Source organism: Cervus elaphus, chromosome 25 (assembly GCF_910594005.1).
Source record: "Cervus elaphus chromosome 25, mCerEla1.1, whole genome shotgun sequence".
Classification (NCBI taxonomy): domain Eukaryota; kingdom Metazoa; phylum Chordata; class Mammalia; order Artiodactyla; family Cervidae; genus Cervus; species Cervus elaphus.
In genome coordinates this window covers 66,635,159-66,656,192 of record NC_057839.1, presented here as the reverse complement: position 1 = coordinate 66,656,192, position 21,034 = coordinate 66,635,159, and the positions used below count along the sequence as shown (strand labels likewise).

The 21,034-nt window shown below is 49.2% G+C and overlaps 1 protein-coding gene and 1 non-coding gene across 2 annotated transcripts in view; both read right to left on the bottom strand.

The window, feature by feature from the left end:
- Positions 1-1,836: 1,836 nt before the first annotated feature.
- The window catches only part of NSUN2 (NOP2/Sun RNA methyltransferase 2), a 35,840-nt gene continuing 16,642 nt past the window's right edge, over positions 1,837-21,034 (bottom strand). Inside the window, exons 8-19 of the mRNA XM_043887834.1 lie at positions 18,602-18,676; positions 15,635-15,765; positions 12,699-12,772; positions 11,942-12,072; positions 11,529-11,625; positions 8,296-8,480; positions 7,903-7,995; positions 7,035-7,170; positions 6,003-6,083; positions 5,617-5,755; positions 4,459-4,498; positions 1,837-2,770 (exon numbers count right to left, since the gene is read on the bottom strand). Coding sequence (XP_043743769.1) covers positions 2,461-2,770; positions 4,459-4,498; positions 5,617-5,755; positions 6,003-6,083; positions 7,035-7,170; positions 7,903-7,995; positions 8,296-8,480; positions 11,529-11,625; positions 11,942-12,072; positions 12,699-12,772; positions 15,635-15,765; positions 18,602-18,676 — 1,492 coding nt within the window. The 3' untranslated portion in view covers positions 1,837-2,460. The remainder of the gene's footprint in view (positions 2,771-4,458; positions 4,499-5,616; positions 5,756-6,002; positions 6,084-7,034; positions 7,171-7,902; positions 7,996-8,295; positions 8,481-11,528; positions 11,626-11,941; positions 12,073-12,698; positions 12,773-15,634; positions 15,766-18,601; positions 18,677-21,034) is intronic.
- Positions 17,389-17,523, bottom strand: LOC122683985. The gene has a single exon (XR_006337893.1). It is a non-coding gene; the product is annotated as a small nucleolar RNA SNORA70 (small nucleolar RNA).

The window sequence follows — 21,034 nt, the reverse complement described above, 5'->3', positions numbered from 1 at the left end:
GAGAGGGTTTATCAGAAACAGCACTCCAGCAGCAGTGAGCACGCCTAATACCAGAGCTTGGTTTCTAACAACCAGATTCCACTGCAAGGATCCAGGGAGCCGGGGGAAACTCCACATGACAGAGACACATGAAGCACATCAGAACCAACTAGAAGCAGGTACTATCAGCCAATACTGGGACAATGACAGCAACATCCCTTACTGAATAAAACAGGAATCCTTGAGTTCATGATATAAATAAATGAATAAGGAAGCAAATAGGGGACAAGAAAAAATGTTTAATGTAGAATGCAAACTAAGTGTAGACGAGTGATAAAATTGGAAAACTATCATTTTGCAGCTCTAGCCCAAGCTATGGTTTTTTCAGTAGTCATGTATGGATGTGAGTTGGACTATAGAGAAAGCTGATTGCCAAAGAATTGATGCTTTTGAACTGTGGTGTTGGAGAAGACTCTTGAGAGTCCCTTGGACTGCAAGGAGATCCAACCAGTACATCCTAAAGGAAATCAGTCCTGAATATTCATTGGAAGGACTGATGCTGAAGCTGAAGCGCCAACACTTTGGCCACCTGATGTAAAGAACTGACTCATTGGAAAAGACCCTGATGCCGGGAAAGATTGAAAGCGGGAGGACAAGGGGACAACAGGGGATGAGATGGTTGAATGGCATCACCAACTCAATGGACATGAGTTTGAGTAAACTCTGGGAGTTGGTGATGGACAGGGAGGCCTGGTGTGCTGCAGTGATGGGGTTGCAAAGAGTCAGACACGACTGAGCAACTCAACTGAACTGATGGTAAAAAACTGGTTCAGGAAAAACTACCAAGAGTAGTTAAAGTTTGGTAACAGAGGTACATGGTCTTCAAGTGTTGCCCTGCAAAATGTCTATCAAGTTAAGGGAAGAAATGTGCAGGCAGCTTTAACCTCAGTAAAACTTAACTAGGAAAGTAATATCACTTTGGGCAGTATGGACATTTTTAACATTAATCCTTCCAACCCATAAGCATGGATTATCTTCCCATTTATTTGTGTCTTCAGTTTCTCTCATCCACATCTTAACAGTTTTCAGTGCATAGAATTTTCATGTAAGGTATCTCACATTAAGGAATTGTTACTGTTTTGGGAGTCAAGTTATTGAGGTTATTTTTTTAAAGAGAAAAACAGTCCTTATCTGTGAAAGTCGTGAGGGGACATGAAAGTTCACTGTATCATAATCTTTTTAAAATTGATTGCCTTGAAAAGCGGCACCCCCAGCACCCAGAGCCCCACCTGGCACCCGGCAGGGACTCAGTTAATGGATTAATTGAAAAGGCCACGAAGCACCTGCCGGGTGAGCGCAGTGCCCCAGGGAGCAGGCCAGCAGGGCAGTCAGTCCCCAGGTTGCTAAGGGGCCCTTTTCAGCCAAGCCAGACTCACTGTGGCTGCAGCATCAACACCACCCTCTAGAGGGTAAAAGGTGAACCCAAAGTCAAGTCCTCTCAATTGCTCTCAGGCTCAACCTTAGACTTCATGAAAGAGCTGGACTTCCCCAGCGGCTCAGATGGTAAAGAATCTGCCTGCAACGCAAGAGACATGGGTTAGATCCCTGGGTCGGGAAGATCCACTGCAGAACGGAATGGCCACCCACTCCAGTGTTCTTGCCTGGAGAACCCCATGGACGGGGGAGCCTGGCTGGCTGTAGTCACAACCGAGTGAGTGACTTTGACCTCACGTCTTCACAGTAACATTCCCTTCACCAGCTAAGAAGCTTTTAATCCCAATACTTCCATTTACCCCAAAATAAGTCTGTTCCTTCTACCTCATGAAGTGGAGTACAACTTGAGTCACACACATACCCTTTTCATTAATAATTCTTTATTTAAGCTTTCCAAGGATCCCAAACCCCATTTAAAAATTATTTAATTGCAGAGCATTCCAATAAAAGCACACGAAACCTTCATAACTAGTATCACAAACTCACAATAAACTCTTACTGTGAGATAAAGTTTGTTTTACCCTTTATTACAAAGGCACAGAAGTCATCTGACACCTCAGATGTTAACCCCACCACATACTAAGGTCACACTCATGTGCAACTCAATATAATTATTAAAGCTGACAGTACAGTCTTCCAATGATCTGGAAGTAGTGACAGATTCTCTCTATAAATAACACTTAAAAAGAGGTTCTGGGCCTTAAGACCAATACAGGCATAACAAAGGGGACCTGAAGCTTCCTGCCAAGGCAGTCACATTTCGTGGCAGAGTAAGACTTCTAATGATCCAAGTCTGTTACCGGCAACAGGCACAGCGGATCAACTTTGCTGAAGAAACAAAGTAAGTGAGCAGTTACTAACAAGTTACTGTCAGCTCCACGTGAAGGGAGTCCTGGGATCATCCGGAGACCAGGCCTCCTGTCAGCTGCGTCTTCATAGGCACGTCAGATCTGGTCTTTGGGGCGACCCTGGCGGGGCCCCCGCGGCTCACCGGGGTAGGCCAGCGCCCGCGGGGTCCCCACCTGAGGAGGCGTCCAGGCCGGCCTCTTGCTCAGCACCGGCCCCGTCTTCCGGCTCCGCGGGGCTGGCCGCATCCACCCCGTCTTCCGGCTCGGCGGGGCTGGCCGCGCCGGCCCCAGGCGCCCCACCGGCACTCTCTCGCTTCTTTCCCGCCGGCACTTCCAGCCCCATCATGCGCAGGTAGTGCAGCCTCTCGTTCCTGGGCACGAAAGTTCGCACGGAGGCCTTGCCGCGCCAGCCGCACAGCACGATGGGGCACTGCAGCGCGTCTGGCTTCCTGCACACAGAGCGGCTCCAGGTTAGCGGTCCTTGTCTGCTCACGGCAGCCTCAGTGGCCAGCGCAGATGACCACACCCATGGCCACCCCCAAGCCGGTCTGCCGTCCTACGGGCGTCCCTCCTCCCGCCTCGAATACTGCCAAGGCGCTCAGGCCGGCCAGTGTCCCCCCTACAGACTCACGCAGGTGAGCCCCCAGGTCTGCACATGTCCAGCACTCTAAGTGTGAGCATCTGCAGACACGTGCGCCCTCTCAAGTCTAAAGGCCTGTCCTATGCCTCCCTCCCCACTGGCCGACAGGCACGCGGCCCTGTCCCTCAGGGCGCCCTCCTCACGGCCCATCCGGACACTTGAGCAAACAGAGGCCCCCAGAGGCCCGGTGACGCGGCCCAGAGCTGGGGCGGCAGGAACAGAGGGTCGGGGGCCAGGGCCACCTGCCCTCCCACACTCGAGGCTCCCGACAACCCGGTCCGGGTCCCCACCCCTGACAACACAGCCCCACGCGGCCCCGTCCTAACGAGGAGGGTGCTGACGGTCCGTGCCACTCGCGTGCCCCTTACCCAGCGCCGTGCGTGTCACTGTGGGCCACACACACTGTTGTTTAGCTCCTTTCGCAGGAGACTCTGGTCTAGTTTCTGAGCTCCTAAAGACCTCCTTAAGTAAACACGTGTCCCAGGCCCACTGGTGCCAGGCATCAGTGATGCAGGCTGAGCAAGGACCAAACAAGGGTTTAAGTAATTTAAAAAAAAAAAAAAAAAAGATGAGAAAGGCCTGAACCAGCAAGAAAAACCACTGAGAAAGAGAGAAATCTATAGGACCTTCCCATTTTTCTAGGACAATTAGACGATTAAAAAAACAATGAGAGAAAAACCTAAGACAATTCCCATACTCCCATTTTCTTCCTTAGAAAAAAAACTAATTCCTGAAGCTTTTGTCACCTGTGTACAACTGGTAGAAACCAGCCTATGTGGAACACGGAACTCACATCTTAAAACTGCCTGTTTTAAACTCTCTGTGAGCCGCCTAAGTACCAGTATCTTAAAACTGACCTATCCCCCCCAACCCCTGGCGGTGCAGACCCCGCCTGAGGGTCTGAGCTCCTAGCTTCCTTCCTACCATCCAGACTCAGGCCAAGGCCCACCTCGGGAGAAGCTGCCCAAACCGCCCTCCAGCCCAGGCCCTGTTCTCTCTCCTCCTCAGGAGGCGGCATTTTGTTTGTCAGAGGCAGCTGTTGAGTGGGGACCATCTGGGGTGCAGATGCTGACACACCCCGCCCTCCCCTGAGGGCCCCGCGGCGGCACTCAAGCGCTCTGTCCCGTTTCCGGCAACTGCGGCCCACTCTGAACCAGCCCCTCCTGTGAGAGGCGTCACCAAGCGGGGGTCCCGGGGACCACGGAAGCTGTCAGGGCCGCCCCCACGGGCAGGGCAAGGCCACTGGACACGGCCAGTAGGTGCGCGAGAATGCAGCCTCTCTTAACGGCCCTGTATTCACACTGACCCTGCGCTTTATCCTCTGAATACACACACATACATGTTTCATAAAGAGGATCTTCACGGTGACATCCGGGGACACTGCAGTTCTGAAAGCTCCGCGGTACTGTCTGAGGGGAGCATCCTGAAAGGCTTCTAAGGCACGACCCCCCGCCCCCCGAGAACGCGGAGGCCCGGAGGCTGGAGCGTCTCACTTACGTGGGGTCCGGCTCGTACTTCAGGACGACGCTGCCCTTGGCTGGAAAAGAAACAGACACCGCTGGCTGAGCCCTCCCGGCCTGGACGCCTCTGCTGCCCTCGTTTACGGGCCCGGAGGAGAACCTAGACTCCAGGTCTCAGGGGTCTCGGAGGAGGCCAGAGGCCTTTCCTTCTAAGCCCACGACGCCGCCCCACCCCAGGCACCAAGTGGGGCCGTGGAGGCAGGTGAGTCAGAGCGCTCAGCGATTCAGCGGCTCCGCAAGGCGCTCTCGGGCGCAGGCGGGTGGGGATTAACCACTGCTTAATTCTCAAAACACAAGATTAAAGAGATAATTGGTCCAACTCCCAGAAACAGCGTCAAACAACATATAAAAATTGTCAAAATCATACTGCAATCATCTAAAGGCATGATTAAAAGGAAAAGACAAAGCAAAACCGAGTCCAAGCAGTTCCTTACCCTTGACGGTAACCCGCCGGGTGAACGCGGTTCTGCCTGAGGAGACGGTGAGGGGACGGGCCCGGCCGGCGGCGCCGGGGCCTCAGGCTGCGGCTCCAGGCCTCAGCCTCGCGCCTGCCTGACTTTAGTACCTCATCTGTACCGTTTCCCTCAAACCGAGCCAGAAAGGCAGGTACAGTGATAAAGGAGGAACCGAAAACGGAAAGCAACCACAATTAGAACCCCCGGCGGCCATATTTTCATTCTGAGGTGGAAACCTCACTAGAGGGATGTGGGGTGGGAGGTTAAGAGACAGGAAAGCCCGGCTGAGCCCGTCCTGGAGCGGCGGAAGCCTCAGGCAAGGACACGCCCTGCAGCGCGGGGGGCTGGCCAAGAGGCCAAACGGAGCGCGTCTGCGCTGGCCACCCTCCTGGGCCTCTGAGCGCGGGCACTGCCCTCCGCTTCCCCGCGGACAGACCCCCGCCCCAGCAGCCGGCGGAGCCCCACACCCGCACAGGCGCGCCGGGGGGCGGGCCGGGGAGGGGAGCGGACCCGGGCACGCCCCGCCCGTCCCGTCGGCGCGCCGGCACTACCGCTTCCGGCCCTCAGATCCCTCCGCACACCATGAGGACCGAGCCTCAGCGCGCGGACACGAAGGCGAGAACCCGGCACCGAGCCGCCCCCGGTGAGGACGAGCTGCCTCTCCGCGTCAGGCCGCTTACCCATGTCCTTGACCTGGCTGTAGGCCTCGCTGCTGAGCTTCCTAAAGAACGGGTTTTCCTGCGTTAACAGAACTTGGATGTCTTCTAGCGATACGGTGATAATTCTTGAGTTAATAAACGGATACAACGTGTATATTCCCTGTGGGCATACAGAGAGAGGTCACCGTGACGACCAGTGTGAGGCGGTGCCCGGGGTCCAGCCCTCACCACGGCCCCTACCCGGGGGTGGGGGGACCCCGGTGACACCGGGGTCACACAGGCGGTCATACCCCCAGGCCGAGAGAGCTCAGAGACCTCGAGAGCTCCGCTGGAGGCGGGCAGCCCTGCTCGAAGGGGTCCTCACCCGCCCACCAGGCCGGCTCAGAAACACCCGTCCGCGCCCTCACCTCCTGTGCCAACCGGAAAGCACAATCGAACTCTTCACCGCTGTTATTTCGACACCAGACTTTAATCCCAGTGTTAATGACCTGTGATGGAAAATGCCAGATGAAACAAACACACGAAAGCTAAAGTCAGGAAAATCAATGAAAATACTCCCTTCCGTCAGCACCACAAGGAGACAAAGCTGTCAGCAGCTGCTCAAAGAAGGAAAAAGAAGTGGCCGGGACGCTACTCGGACTGAAACACTCTCTCAGCCTGACTGAAACACTCTCTCAGCCTGACTGAAACCCTCAAGTGGTCTTGCTTTACGTGGCTTATACTAACACTCAGCACATGCGTGTGTGCTCTCAGCTGCTAAGTTGTGTCTGATTCTTTGTGACCCCATGGACTGTAGCCCATCAGGCTCCTCTGTCCATGATTTCCCAGTCAAGAATACTGGAGTGGGTTGCCATTCCCTCCTTCTCCAGGGCATCTTTCTGACCCAGGGATTGAACCCATGTCTCCTGCATTGGCAGGTGGGTTCTTTACCACTGAGCCACCAGGGAAGCCCAATAATTAGCACAATAGACAATAAAACCAGGAAACTCTGGGAACACAAGAGATACCAGTGCGCGGTCCATGGGCCATCAGGAGCAAGGCTGCCATCACCCTGGAAACCGCGGTGGGCACGCGGGAGAGGACAGTGTCCGAGTCCTGTCCTGAGAACACATAACCCCCAGGACCTCCAGACCACATGGAGGTAGGCCGTGTGAAACAAACAGGCGAGAGGGAAATGAGCTGGGAACACAGGAAAGCAAGCAAAACGCGGGCCCTAAAGTGGGAAAACCTGAAGGCTAACGTTAAGGACAAACAAAACCAAGCGCCCACAGAGCAGCAGGCAGGCCCCTCGCCCCACGACCCAGACGGCGGGGAGGACGCGGCGGGGCGGCCTGCGCCCACTGGCAGCTCTGACACCCCCGGGCGGGCGGCTGGGCCCCGGCCCCTCCGACGGAATGCGAGCAGTGAGAAAGGGCAGCCCTCCGGGGCCGGGACCCCACCTTCATCCTCTCGCTGTTGTTCAGCAGCACGTTCCTCAGCTCCTTGGACACCATGTAGAGCTGCCTCTTCTTCCCTTCCGTGGTGCGAGTTAACAGATTCGTCTTTGGGAACGAGGGATCCAAAGCATAAAACTTCCTGTGAAGGGGACACAACTGGTTACGAGGGTTCAGCTCAAACGTGACGCCTGCCGTGTGGTCCCGCCCCCCTCCATGGTCTAAGTTCTCACACTCGCATGGTTCAGGGACAGGGGCTCCGCCCTGGACACCCACCATCTAATCCTAACGTCCCCTGCTTGGCCTGCACCTCCTGGATCCAGGACCTGCGTTCACAGGCACAACATCTCCCCTGAATTCCAACAACACACCTGAGAACATCCCCCTCTTCACAGACGTTTTAGGAGAGGTTTTCACAAACACAGGCAAAACACCAGTCATCTACAGGACAGCATATGTGAGCACTCTGGTTCACAGACACTAAACTTAACCGACAAGGAAGAGGGGAACCCGACTGGTATCCCGAGCACATTTCCCCTGTGATTGAGCTGGAAACCCCACCAGACCCACCCTCCCTAACCAGCAGCAAGGCGGGGCGGCGTCCCAGCCATGGACCCCCACCAAGGGCTTCCCACCTGGACCCGCAGTCCAAAGTCTCCATCTCCATTATCTCTGCCTTCCAGGCTCCGACATGCTCTGATTACTGCTCACCTTAAACTGAAGGGTTTGGGAAAGACCCTCTAAAGCTTCACCCAGCTCTAACAGGCAGTTAAAAAGGAGCTAAACGAACAATTACAGTTACACATGACCACGTGTGCATTTAACCCCATGGTAAACATAAATGAGGAATTTAACAGGCCGAATGAATCCTTACTGGATAGGTGGAAACAGCGGGTCGTCTTCAGGAATAAACACAAATGGATCTTCCTTAAATCCAAACAGCTTCATTTTCTTAGATGGAGGAGGGCTGAGGAGAGGAGGGAATGAGGGGATCCATCAGTGAGGGGTCGCAGTAGTCCCACCGGCCCACTCCTCCTCCCCGCAGCCGCGCCCCGCCCGGGGCAGCCTGGCTATGCAGGGACACATGTCTCTTCCTTGTGGAGGATGGTCCAAGGCATCCATCCTGCGGGGTCATCAGCCCCGGGGCCCACACAGCCAGGACCTGCTTGCCCCTGCGAAGCCACCACCTGGACGGGCTGGGGCCTGCTGAACCTCCGAGGGCCGGGCAGGTGCTGGAGCGTGAGGGCCAAGACACGGCGGTCCTCACCCGCAGACGCCATCCTTCTTACTCCCACTGTTCTCCACGTTCTCTGCTCTCTCCACTGCTTCTGTGTCGCTGATCCCAGGCGCCAGCTTGCTCTCCAGCTCCAAAGGGTCAGAGGTGCTGCCCACCGGAGGCTCCACGGGGTTCAGGGGGACGGAGGCCTGCGGCACCGCCGGCTCACCCTGCAGCTGGACAGGAACATGCTCATTAACACGCTTGTTAACACCCAGACAGCAACCGCCTCTGTCCTGACACAGGAAGGGATGATTCCAGGGACACACAACCTGCCCAAATGAATACAGCAGCTCACATGCAAAAGACAGACAACAGGATTCTTTAAAAAAGTAAGCATTTTAAGTCTATCTGCTATTATAAGCAGAATTCACAGGTAGAGATTCTAGTTTTAACTTCCTGTTTCTTAGCAGAGGCTAGTAGCACTGGCCTGTCTTCACCCAGAAATTCTGCCAGGCATCTGCTCTGTGCGGTGGGTCACACACTTCCAGACATGCTACATGGGGCCTCGAAGAAAGACAAGGACACGAAGAGAGGAGAGTGGAAATGCTCCAGGGCCCAGGGATCAACTGAAGAAAGATGAAGCGTACCTCCTGTGACAGAGGGACTACTTGTCGAAAAACTAGCTGACTTCTGATCTGGGACAACTATAGATAAATTTGGCTTTAAAAATGAGCACAAAAAAAAAAAAAAAAAATGAGCACAGTGTCTTACTGCCGTTAACTTTTTATGTATACCTTATATAAGATCTTAGACAATAAACTATGGCGTGACACACATCACAGGGACTACAGGTAACAACACTGCTTGTGTATTTCAAACCTGCTATGAGAGACCTTGAAAGTTCTCAACTTGGGAAAAAGACACACCACAACCAGGCATTTATATACAGAATCGCCATGGCGCACCCCTGAGCCAACAGGCTGGTCTGTGTCCATTACACTTCCACTTGGTGAAGTTCTTTACAGCCACATGTCCTTGCTAACAAGTCACCAGACTGGTAAAAGTAGTATTTCCCAACCCTTGTGAAATGAGTTTACAAATTAGGTCATGTACACAGGAAAGTTCAACACGTCTGTCGAGTTCACAAAGCTATTAAGTGGACAGGCTGGTAAGGTTCTGTAACGCTGTGCAACACTGCCTCCCAGAAAACGTGGTTTAATTGTAAAAGAAAAAGGCAAACAAAGAACAAACCCCCAAATCCTCTGCGAAGGTTAGCAAGGCTGTGTCTCCTTTCTACCCCCGCCCCCCACATCTGTGCTTCGGGAAACCGCCTGTTTCAGAGCCCTGCACCCGCGCCCCTCGGCCCAGGAAGCTCCTCTGTCCCGTGTGATGCTGAGGTCTGGTCCCGCCCCCTCACAATGACAGCAACAGCACTCTGTCTGCACGCCTCTCCCCGGCCCCAGCCCCAGCAGTGTTCACACTCTGCATCGCTTCAACGGGACAACAGCGCCCTGAAGACAGAGGCCCCGAGTCTCACCACGTGGCCCTAGCAGCGCCACGCTAGGTGGGCTCACGTGTGCTCTGACCATCAAATGTGACCAGTGCAAAGTAAGATGGATCTCATAGTGCAAAATTCAGAGTTTGTATGCTTTCATTCTGAGATTTAAAAACTACTTCATTAATAACATTGTGACTGCATGAAAATCACATGTAATGTATGGCAATGGCTGTAAGACAATTTCAGTTGCAGATGAGGTCGGCGTTCAGATGTTGAGAGCACAGCTCTGAGCTCCGTGCCTCCTCTCCTGATGGGGGTGAGGGGCTGCGAGAGGCAGGAACCCGGTCTCCAGGGGAACCTCTTCAGCCTCACGAGCCCCAGGATGACCGCTCGAAGCGCCGCATCACCTCCCTGTGAGGCTGTGCCTGCAGGCATCGGCCTGGATGAGCCGTACCCTAGAGAATGGTTGGCTCCAGCTTCTCCAAAGGCTATAAGCACCATCGGTCCTCATTTTCCCGCATGGACCGGAAGGAATTAGAGCCCCGCAGACAGTGACTCCAGGCCCCGGTCCACGGCAACGGGAGGCAGGCTGATGGACAAGCTATCAAGTCCCACCGCACACTGACAAAGGGGAGGACCGCGCTTCACACCCCAATCCTGAGTCAAGACTCAGAGGCTGGCCTCGGGCTTCCCTGGTGGCTCAGGGGGTAAAGAATCCATCTGTCAGTGCCGGGGACATGGGCCTGATCCCTGCTTCGGGGAGATCCCACAGGTCTCTGAGCAACTAAGCCCGCGGGCCACGATTACTGAGCCTGCGCTCCGGAGCCCGGGAGCCACAGCTCACGAGCCCACGTGCACTTCCTGGAGCCTGTGCTCCTCGACAGGAGAACCCACAGCAACGAGAAGCCCCCACACCGTGACTAGAGAAAAGCCCTCGCAGAGAAGATGACGCTCAGCACAGCCAAAAATAAATAAATAAATAAAATTATTTAAAAAAACAAAAAAGCAGCAGCCGCCGTCTCCCCACCGCTCTGCCTCACGGCCTCCCTTACACAACCCCGGGGTCGGCTGATGTTTGTTATGACGGGTCAGCCCTGTCCACATCCACCTGAGCCAGGCCTGGACAGCCTGGCATTGCCCTCCACGGCCAAGGGGAAGGCTGCTGGCCTGCAACTGGCAGAGTTGTCCCAGCTGAAAACCATCCACCGGAACGCAGAGCACTGACGCCACCAGAGGGGTTCTGACTGAGTCACAGAGTGGTCTTCACACCTTTTCAAGTCTTATTAAAGAAGTGGGTTGAAGATGCAGAAAGAATGTGTGTGTTAAGTTGCTCAGTCGCGTCCGACTCTGCAGTCCGTGTCTACCCTAAGGACCATAGCCCCATGCAATTCCCAAACTCTGCCTTTTCCACTTCCCTTATAAGGTGGCTCAGCTGGTAAAGAATTCGCCTGCAATGCGGGAGAGACCTGGGTTCCATCCCTGAGTTGGGAAGATCCCCCGGAGAAGGGAAAGGCCACCCACTCCAGTATTTTGGCCTGGAGTATTTCATGGATGGTACAGTCCATGGGGTCACAAAGAGTCAGACACAACTGAGCGACCTTAGTTAAGGTTTTAAGAAATTACTACTTTTTGGAATACTCAAAAATTTAACGACACCATCACCACCACACACACAAGAACACCCCACTGCCCTCCACCCTTCAAACACGCTCTGCGGTCAGCTTCTGCCTCAGCTGCACGGAAAGACCACACAGCACGCTCTGCTGTCCTGGAAGACGTTTACCTTTGGGGGACGTTTATTCCACGGCATTGAAGACTTCTTCACCAACACCGCCACAAAGAACCCTCCAGTGTTCTGATGATGTGGTAATATTCTAAGACTGAAAAAAACCACACACACACATACACAATTTACCCTTTTTAACTGATCCAAAATATATAATCTGTTGCTGTAAATACTCACACAACCCTGAGAGAATGGTCAATATGTAATCTGCAAAGACTTAATAACACAATGTCCAAAATATCACCATTTTCAAACCAGTTTGCTTTTTTAGTTTACAATACAAACGCTTGCTGCCAGCAGCTAAGAGGCACTGAAAACCTTGCTTGCTGAAAAGTTTATGTCCAAGAGTTCAGCCAAGGGCACAGCATGGCCCATACAGGAAATGCCCGAGACGCATCTCGGAAACTCACCACCGCTCCAGGTGCATGGCCTGCAGCTTCTCGGGGTCCTTCGGGGGGAACATGGTCGGCCGGATCTGGGTGTGTCTGTTGTGGGGGACATCGTCCCAGGATGCGAACCACTGCCCATCTTTCGTCATCACCTACAGGGCCAGAGGGTGGGGACTCTGAATAACCAGCCCATCTGAGAGCAGGGAAAAGTCAGAGGAGGGGGTAAGGAAGCTCTCAAGAGATCGCGCTTCTCATTCTCCCCAAAGAGAGGAGGACGGTTTGCAAGGAAAGAAATGAGACCATCTCTTTTATTCCATGAACCAGGACAATCATTCTATCAGGCAGCATTTTCACTTTCCAAGCGGGGTTTTTTTTCTTTTCTTTCTTTCTCCTCTTTCTCTCTCTGTTTCTTTTATAAAACAAGCCTCAGAATGTTCCTGGGCTAAAACTGAGGAGTGAATTGCTTCATACTGGGAACAAAGCTTGGAACCCCAGCCAGTTAAAAGGGAAAAAAGCAAAGCTATACTTACAGGGATGAGAATAAACAAAGCTGACGTGTAATTGCAAAATAAAGGCAGGAAAACGTCCATTGCCAGAAATATTTGTATAATCATACCATTTGTCATTAAACATAATTCTGAAACTGATTCTAAGTTGCATAATCAAATGAACCATTTATTCAAGTTACCCTAGCATGGATGCTTTAAAATTCTCATGACTAGAGAGGCCTAGTGAGTTGACCCACCCTTTTGAGCCAGAGTCCTGGCGGGAGACTTACCTTCCACTGCGAGAGCCCAGGCACCCACTTCAGTCCCGGCAGCTCTGAGGACACGTCAGCGAGCTCCAACGCACCTGCAGGTCAGCAGCAAAACAAAAACTCCGTTACCCCAGGGAAAGGAAACAACTGTAAAAGATCGCATACTGTGAGATCCTGTTTACAGAGACTGTCCCGGGAGGGCAGACCCACCCAGACAGAGCAGATTAGAGACTTCTGGGATAGGTCAGGGATTGACCGTAAATGAGCTCTTCTCCACAGCGTAATATCAAGAGTCACTCAAGACCACGGAACTGCACACTTAGAGCAAGTGCCACCATGTGGGTAAAGGACAGCACAGGAGAGCTGCAGGAAGCAGCCGCAGAGGCCACGCTGTGCCCGAGACACGGCGCGGCAGGCGGCCTAGAACACACGCAGGGCTGGACCCCGCGCTCAGCCGGCTCCTGGTCTCCAGTCACACCAAGGACATGATCTGCGTCTGCATGCCTTTGTCTCTAACAAACACACCGGATCCAAAAAGCAACACGAAAAACTGTGGACATTTTTAAACATTCAGCTTCAGGCCCAAGTTAGTTTTCTAAAAAGGCCATCAGGACAACAGCCCCCTTCTGAAGCACTGTTCACAAGAGCACCGTTACAAGAAGCTGTACTCTGGGGCCACTACAGGAAACCTCTCAGATGAACTACCCAACACAAACCACGGACAGATCCATGGACAGCCTCACGAGAAGGAAAATCCAACAGAGCTCCATGGAAGCTGAGCAAAATGCAATCCCCGAGGTGGAGGTCCAACAGTGAGAAACCTTCGCCAAAAGCATCACGCTGGCCTCCACGGTCCATCCGAATACTCCGGCTTCTAAAAGCAAACACCGGGTAACAGCACAAACATGGAAACTGGTTTTCTCAATCCAACACTGCCTGGGCTCAGCGGTGACTCTCTGCTAGCATCTGGGTCAGAAGCTGCTGGCGGGGGCCCAGCGAGCACAGACTGAATGCTTACCTTTCCCCCTGCTGGGTCTGAGGACATTCAGGTAGGGACCCCACTCCTGCAGTTAAAATCCCCAGCAAATGCGGACACAAGACCCGGCAAGAGTCACTGTCTGATGAAGCCACGTCTACACACGTGCCTCTGATGGAGCACGGAAATGAGACACTCATGATGTGGTCTGGAGCAACCACGTGCAGAGAGACAGCTGTGAGAGCAAAACACAGACAGGAAACCCACCTGCCCCGTGAAAAAATACTTAGCGAACAGGACTCTCGGTTACTATCAGATTACACCACCCATGGCCCTTCTCTTCACAGGCCTTCTGAAATAGAGCACCACCAAAAATGTGGAGCTTTTCCATACGGAAAACATGATACAGAAAGCAAGTCTTCAGATAAGTATAGCAAAACAAAATACGACATAGTAAATTCAAACTGAAGGGACCGCAAAGGTGAGAACAGGAGGGCTCACCTCACAGCACAGGCCTTTCAGCTACTGAGAAGATGTAACAGAAGCTGAGACAGTTGTTGACATCGTCTCAGGAAACGCACACCAGTTTCAGGATCTACGTTTCAACCTGCTTCATATGCAAGTAGCGTTCTATTCAGGAGATGTAATTAGTTTTAAATTTTCCACTATTTGGTTTAAGGAGAATTTGATGGAAAAGGCTAACATTTCAGCAAAAACATAAAAGGAGAAATATTTGACATGAAAACATGAAACGTTCTGACAATCTGTCTGGTTCCTCAGTGTAAAACAGTGTGGTAAGACCTCACTCCCATCAGGATGGTTAATAATCAAAAAAGCAGAAAACAGCAAGTGCTGGTGAAGATGCAGAGGAACTGGCAAACCTGTACACTCTTGGTAGAAACGTAAAATGGTGCGGCTACTATGGAAAAAAGTATGGTGGGCCCTCAACAAATAAACAGAATTACCACAGGCTGCAGCAATTTCACTTGTGTATACACCCAAGAGAACTGAGAGCAGGGTTTTCCCAGAGTCGTTGGTATAGCCATGTTCAAAGCAGCATTATTCACAGCAACTAAAATGCAGAAGCAACCCAGGCGTCCATTGACAGATCAAGGGATGAATAAAGCACAGTCTAAACAGACAATGAATATTCTTAGCCTTAAAAACGAAGGAAATTCTGAGAGTACATGATATAACATGAATAAGCCTTGGGGACATGATCCTAAATAAGCCAGTCAGTCACACACACAAAAGTGCTGCATGATTCCACTCAGGAGACACCTAGAGCGGTCAAACACAGAGACAGAAAGTACAGCGGGGAAGGCGGGGGCGGGGAGACACGGGGGAGCTGCCCAGTGGGCCTAGAAGTTCATTTGCGAGATCAAGAGCTCAGGAGACTAGTGAGTGAATGCAGTTACACTAGTGAACTGCACGTTTTAAATGAGCTGCATTATTTCAAATTACGTGTGTTTTACAATTAAAACTTAAAAAAAATGTAACGGTGTGGTAAAGGATCTGATACCACCTTTCAAACTTATAGAAAGAAAACAGGCAAAACTCACTTCCCATGAAAAATGACAAATTCATCACAGAAGCATGTCTTTAATCAGGGCTACCTCATTTGGGGGATTCCCAAGTGGCGCTAGTGGCAAAGAACCTGCCTGTCAGTGCAGGAGACCTAAGAGAGGTGGGCTCGTCTGGGAAGATCCCTTGGAGGAGGGCGCGGCAACCCACACCAGTACTCGTGCCTGGAGAATCCCACGGAGAGAGGAGCCTGACAGGCTACAGTCCATGGGGTTGAGAAGACTCAGACACGACTGAAGAACTTGGCAAGCATGCACACACCTCACTGTAGGGTTCATGGACTAATCATACAAGCTAATGTCCATGAACAAAATTAGAAAAAGTCTAAGGAAAACACACTACAGCAATAAAGGTTCTGAAACACATTTTCTTATTAAAAGATTCGTCACGCACTTACCTTCACTCTTTTCCAGTAGAGACGCGATGACGGCTTCATCCTCGATGGGGTTCAGCGAACACGTAGAGTACACCATCCTGCCCCCCTCCACTAGCTGCTCAGCTCCCCGCGTTGCAATCCGCAGCTGTAAACTAAGGGCCGGACATTAGGTCACCGTGAGACCAAGCACCACCATGTGGCACACGCATCACAGGCACCTACTAGAGCGGGTGTTTAGTGCAGCTGATGACAGACGCACAACAAAACACTCTGTAAAGTGAACAACGCTCGTATATACACCTTTTAAGGTTCTAAACGAAGCTAGTGTAAACCTGTTTAAGGTGCTCCCTGCTGATTAAAAAGAAGAATCCCCAAGCCCTGCACTGTCCCTCCTCCCCTTGCCACTGGTAACCGGCCAGTTTGCTCCTGTATGTGCGAGCCTGATTTGTGCCTGTGTGTGACGTCACGAGTTCGCTGTATTGTTTAGATCCCACATGTGAGCGGCATCACGGGGCATGTTACCTGCCTGGCTGACCTCACCTAGTATGATCATCGCCAAGTCCATCCATGTTGCTGCAAATGGCACAATTTCGTTATTTTTAAGGCATCCCAATATCCGAGGTCAAATTATGGAGAGAATTTGAGAAACCAACTGAATTATTACAAAACTTGCCCTTTTCAAAATGACAATGAAATTAATAAAACTGGGAAGTTGAGGAGACAGAAGCTACCAGGAAGTACCTGTAGAAATCCTTCATCTCCCATGGGGGGAAGCAACCGATACCCATAAAACCAGAATGTGCCATTCACAAAAATAGTGTCTCCAATCTTTTAAAAGACTTTCCTTTTCTTCATAGGGCTCTTCACAGGAGAAATACCTTTCTGAATATCAGGATTTTTAATGTAACTCCATTAAAAATATTTTTTTTTCAACATAACTCCATTTTATGTTCCTCTTCTAAGTATATACGACACGCCTCATTTAAAAGTGAATTCTCAGCATTCGCTCATTTATTTTCATTTTATTTTTGGCTGCACTGGGTCTCTGTTGCAGAGCACAGGCTCTACACGTGAGGCCTCCAGTAGCTGTGGCACACAGGCTCAGCTGCCCCAAGGCACGTGGAATCTTCCCAGACCAGCGATCAAACCCACATCCCCTGCGTGGGCAGGCAGATTCTTAATCACTGGGCCACCAGGGAAGTCCAATGTGATGCAATTAATACACTTAACCTATACTCGGTGTGTATATGTGTATGCAGATGGTATACTCTAAGTGTTGACTATGATTATTTTAGATGATCTCTGTAATTCTGATACTTAACTATTCTGATGACTGAAAACAAAGTATCTGTAAACAGTGTTGATATTAACCTATATTATCTAAATTTACTACTTATCAATTCAATGCTTCACATGAAACAGGAATTTAGAATATACCAACTGCTAATAGAAAAATCATGTATCTGTATGGTCTTTTTAATAGTGAAATTTTCCTAATATGTTGAATTCAGTTGTTAGCTTTATGCTTTGCTTGTTCACATGCTGGGAAAGGTTAACAGAACAGTAACAATATTGCTTATGAAAGTGAAAGTGAAGTTTCTCAGTCATGTCCGACTCTTTGCGACCCCATGGACTGGAGCCTTCCAGGCTCCTCTGTCCATGGGATTCTCCAGGCAAGGGTACTGGAGTGGGTTGCCACTGCCTTCTCCAGAGGATCCTCCCAACCCAGGGACAGACTGGGGACAGCAGGCCAGTTATGGATGCCCTCCAGAAAGAGTTGTCTCCAAGGCCCCTTAGTGCAACCTGCACAGGCCACAGGCTGCATACCCCACCGAGGAGGCTGCTGTCTGCGGCCACTGCACACTGGGCCCCCACGGGGAGGAGAGCACAGTCGGCTTCACTGCCTGCAAAAACGACCCTGCTCATAGATACTTTCTTTACTTTCATTATTTATTCTGCACCAGTGGCTTTTGGTTTCTTCCTCAATTATCAGAAGAGTTAAGTAATAAATTTGGATAATGTAGATTAGTATCAACCCTGTTTACAGATACTTTTTTTTAAACTTTCATTTTTTTTCTGTACCAGTGAATTTTGCTTTTTTTCCCCCAATTATCAAATAGTGAAGCAATAAATTTAGATAATATAGATTAGTCATGATTACAAAAATATTCATTAGGATACTCTAGATCAGGGTTTCCCAGGTGGTGGTTCAGTGGTACAGATCCACCTGTCAATGAAGGAGACTCAGGTTTGATCCCTGGGTGGGGGAAGATTCCTGAAGAAGGAAATGGCAACCCACTCCAGTATTCCTGCCTGGAAAAATCCCATGGACAGAGGAGCCTGGTGGCTCACAGCCCATGGGGTCGCAAAGAGCTGGACACGACTGAGCGACTGAGCACACACGCACACATACTCTAAATCACCACAGTTCTGCATCTGCAATTCTGATGCTAACTCAAATAAAGAATCCAAAGCTCTGTAGACAGTACAATTTTTAAAAATCTGTATGCACAGGAAAACACTACAATACATGAGGAATTACAAAATATATCTGAGTTATAAGATTTCCTTTTTCTTTGCAGTTTTAAGAACTTTTCAAAAATGTTTTTAAAGATAGCCATAAATATTTCTGAGATCAGATGTTAAAAGGTAAAATAACTCAACACGAAGAACTGAAAACGGAGACGAGAAATATTAGTAAGAAACGCTCTTTTCACAGACAACATGTTAGAAATATCACAGGAAATTTTTATAAAAGGCATTTTCAATACATTTCAACATGTTTCAGGTATTGAAACCTGAAAACATATACAACTTCAGTGTACTACTCTTAAAACAACTCCTGACGAATAGGCAGACTCAGGAAGGCAGCGATTATCGCTCTGAGGCTTGCAGTCAGCCAGCTGAAGCTCTGCGCGTTCAGGGATTCGACCTTAAACCCTCACTCACCTCCTGGTCACCCAGGGCCGCCAGGTACAGCTGACTTACCCGTGCAGCTGCAGGCTGTTCAAGGTGCTCCACTTCTTCCAGACGTCAATGTTTTTTCTCATCGTGCCATCTCCACTGCAAAGAAATGAGTTTAAGAACTGAAACCTCTGTACCAGTAGGATGACTGGAGCTTAATAATCCAAGCTAAAGGGTATTATGAGTACCACTTAGAAAACAATCTAAATTCTCATAAGCCCCATCCTATTTCTGTTTGGAGGACACGCTAATGCATTAAACTTTCTAATTATATTTCAATTTCAATTCAATAAGGAAATAAAAGATCTGAGTAGGAACCCTCACTCAACAAAGAGACAGTATTTGCTTCCATTTAAGAGAAATACCAGCAAAACACCATCTCCAGACCTAGGACAGAACTCGGAAAGCAGATAACAATCTGATCCTGCTACTTAGAAACTTGCTGCTCAACAGCAGCATTTTAATCAGAATTACATGAATAATGATAAACTTATAAAGGACTTCCTCAGCAAATTCAGTAAGCCATTTTAATTTCTTTACCACGAGTTTTCTCTATCAGTTAAACATTTTTTAAATTTCTACTTTTATTTAACAGAAATCATTTCCATGTAAATTTTATAATACAGTTGATCAATTAAGTCTTTCTGTCCGGGTCTAATTTTGAATCCCAGACTTTTTGGAGGAATTCCTGTGTCCGATGGCTTTCCCTGTAAAATGTAATTTTCACTGTGGGTCTGGTCACATGTCCTTCATGTGAAGGCTCCAAAGGCTGGAAATGTCCTGTAAGATATAACGGCTTTCCAGGAATAGAAGGAACATACCTCAACATAATAAAAGCTATATATGACAAACCCACAGCAAGCATCACCCTCAATGGTGAAAAATTGAAGGCATTTCCCCTGAAATCAGGAACAAGACAAGGGTGCCCACTCTCACCACTACTGTTCAACATAGTGTTGGAAGTTTTGGCCACAGCAATCAGAGCAGAAAAAGAAGTAAAAGGAATCCAGATAGGAAAAGAAGAAGTGAAACTCTCACTGTTTGCAGATGACATGATCCTCTACATAGAAAACCTTAAAGACTCTACCAGAAAATTACTAGAACTAATCAATGAATATAGTAAAGTTGCAGGATATAAAATTAACACACAGAAATGCCTTGCATTCCTATATACTAACAATGAAAAAACAGAAAGAGAAATTAAGGAAACAATACCATTCACCATTGCAACAAAAAGAATAAAATACTTAGGAGTATATCTACCTAAAGAAACAAAAGACCTATACATAGAAAACTATAAAACACTGATGAAAGAAATCAAAGAGGACACAAACAGATGGAGAAACATACCGTGTTCATGGATTGGAAGAATCAATATTGTCAAAATGGCTATTCTACCCAAAGCAATCTATAGATTCAATGCAATCCCTATCAAGCTACCAACGGTATTTTTCACAGAACTAGACCAAAGAATTTCACAATTTGTATGGAAATACAAAAAACCTCGAATAGCCAAAGTAATCTTGAGAAAGAAGAATGGAACTGGAGGAATCAACCTGCCTGACTTCAGACTCTACTACAAAGCCACAGTCATCAAGACAGTGTGGTACTGGCACAAAGTCAGAAATATAGACCAATGGAACAGAATAGAAAGCCCAGAGATAAATCCACGAACCTATGGACACCTTATCTTTGACAAAGGAGGCAAGGATATACAATGGAAAAAAGACAACCTCTTTAACAAGTGGTGCTGGGAAAACTGGTCAACCACTTGCAAAAGAATGAAACTAGAACACTTTCTAACACCATACACAAAAATAAACTCAAAATGGATTAAAGATCTAAATGTAAGACCAGAAACTATAAAACTCCTAGAGGAGAACATAGGCAAAACACTCTCCGACATAAATCACAGCAAGATCCTCTATGACCCACCTCCCAGAATATTGGAAATAAAAGCAAAACTAAACAAATGGGATCTAATGAAACTTAAAAGCTTTTGCACTACAAAGGAAACTATAAGTAAGGTGAAAAGACAGCCGTCAGATTGGGAGAAAATAATAGCAAATGAAGAAACAGACAAAGGATTAATCTCAAAAATATACAAGCAACTCCTACAGCTCAATTCCAGAAAAATAAATGACCCAATCAAAAAATGGGCCAGAGAACTAAACAGACATTTCTCCAAAGAAGACATACAGATGGCTAACAAATACATGAAAAGGTGCTCAACATCACTCATTATTAGAGAAATGCAAATCAAAACCACAATGAGGTACCATTACACGCCAGTCAGGATGGCTGCTATCCAAAAGTCTACAAGCAATAAATGCTGGAGAGGGTGTGGAGAAAAGGGAACCCTCTTACACTGTTGGTGGGAATGCAAACTAGTACAGCCACTATGGAAAACAGTGTGGAGATTTCTTAAAAAACTGGAAATAGAACTGCCATATGACC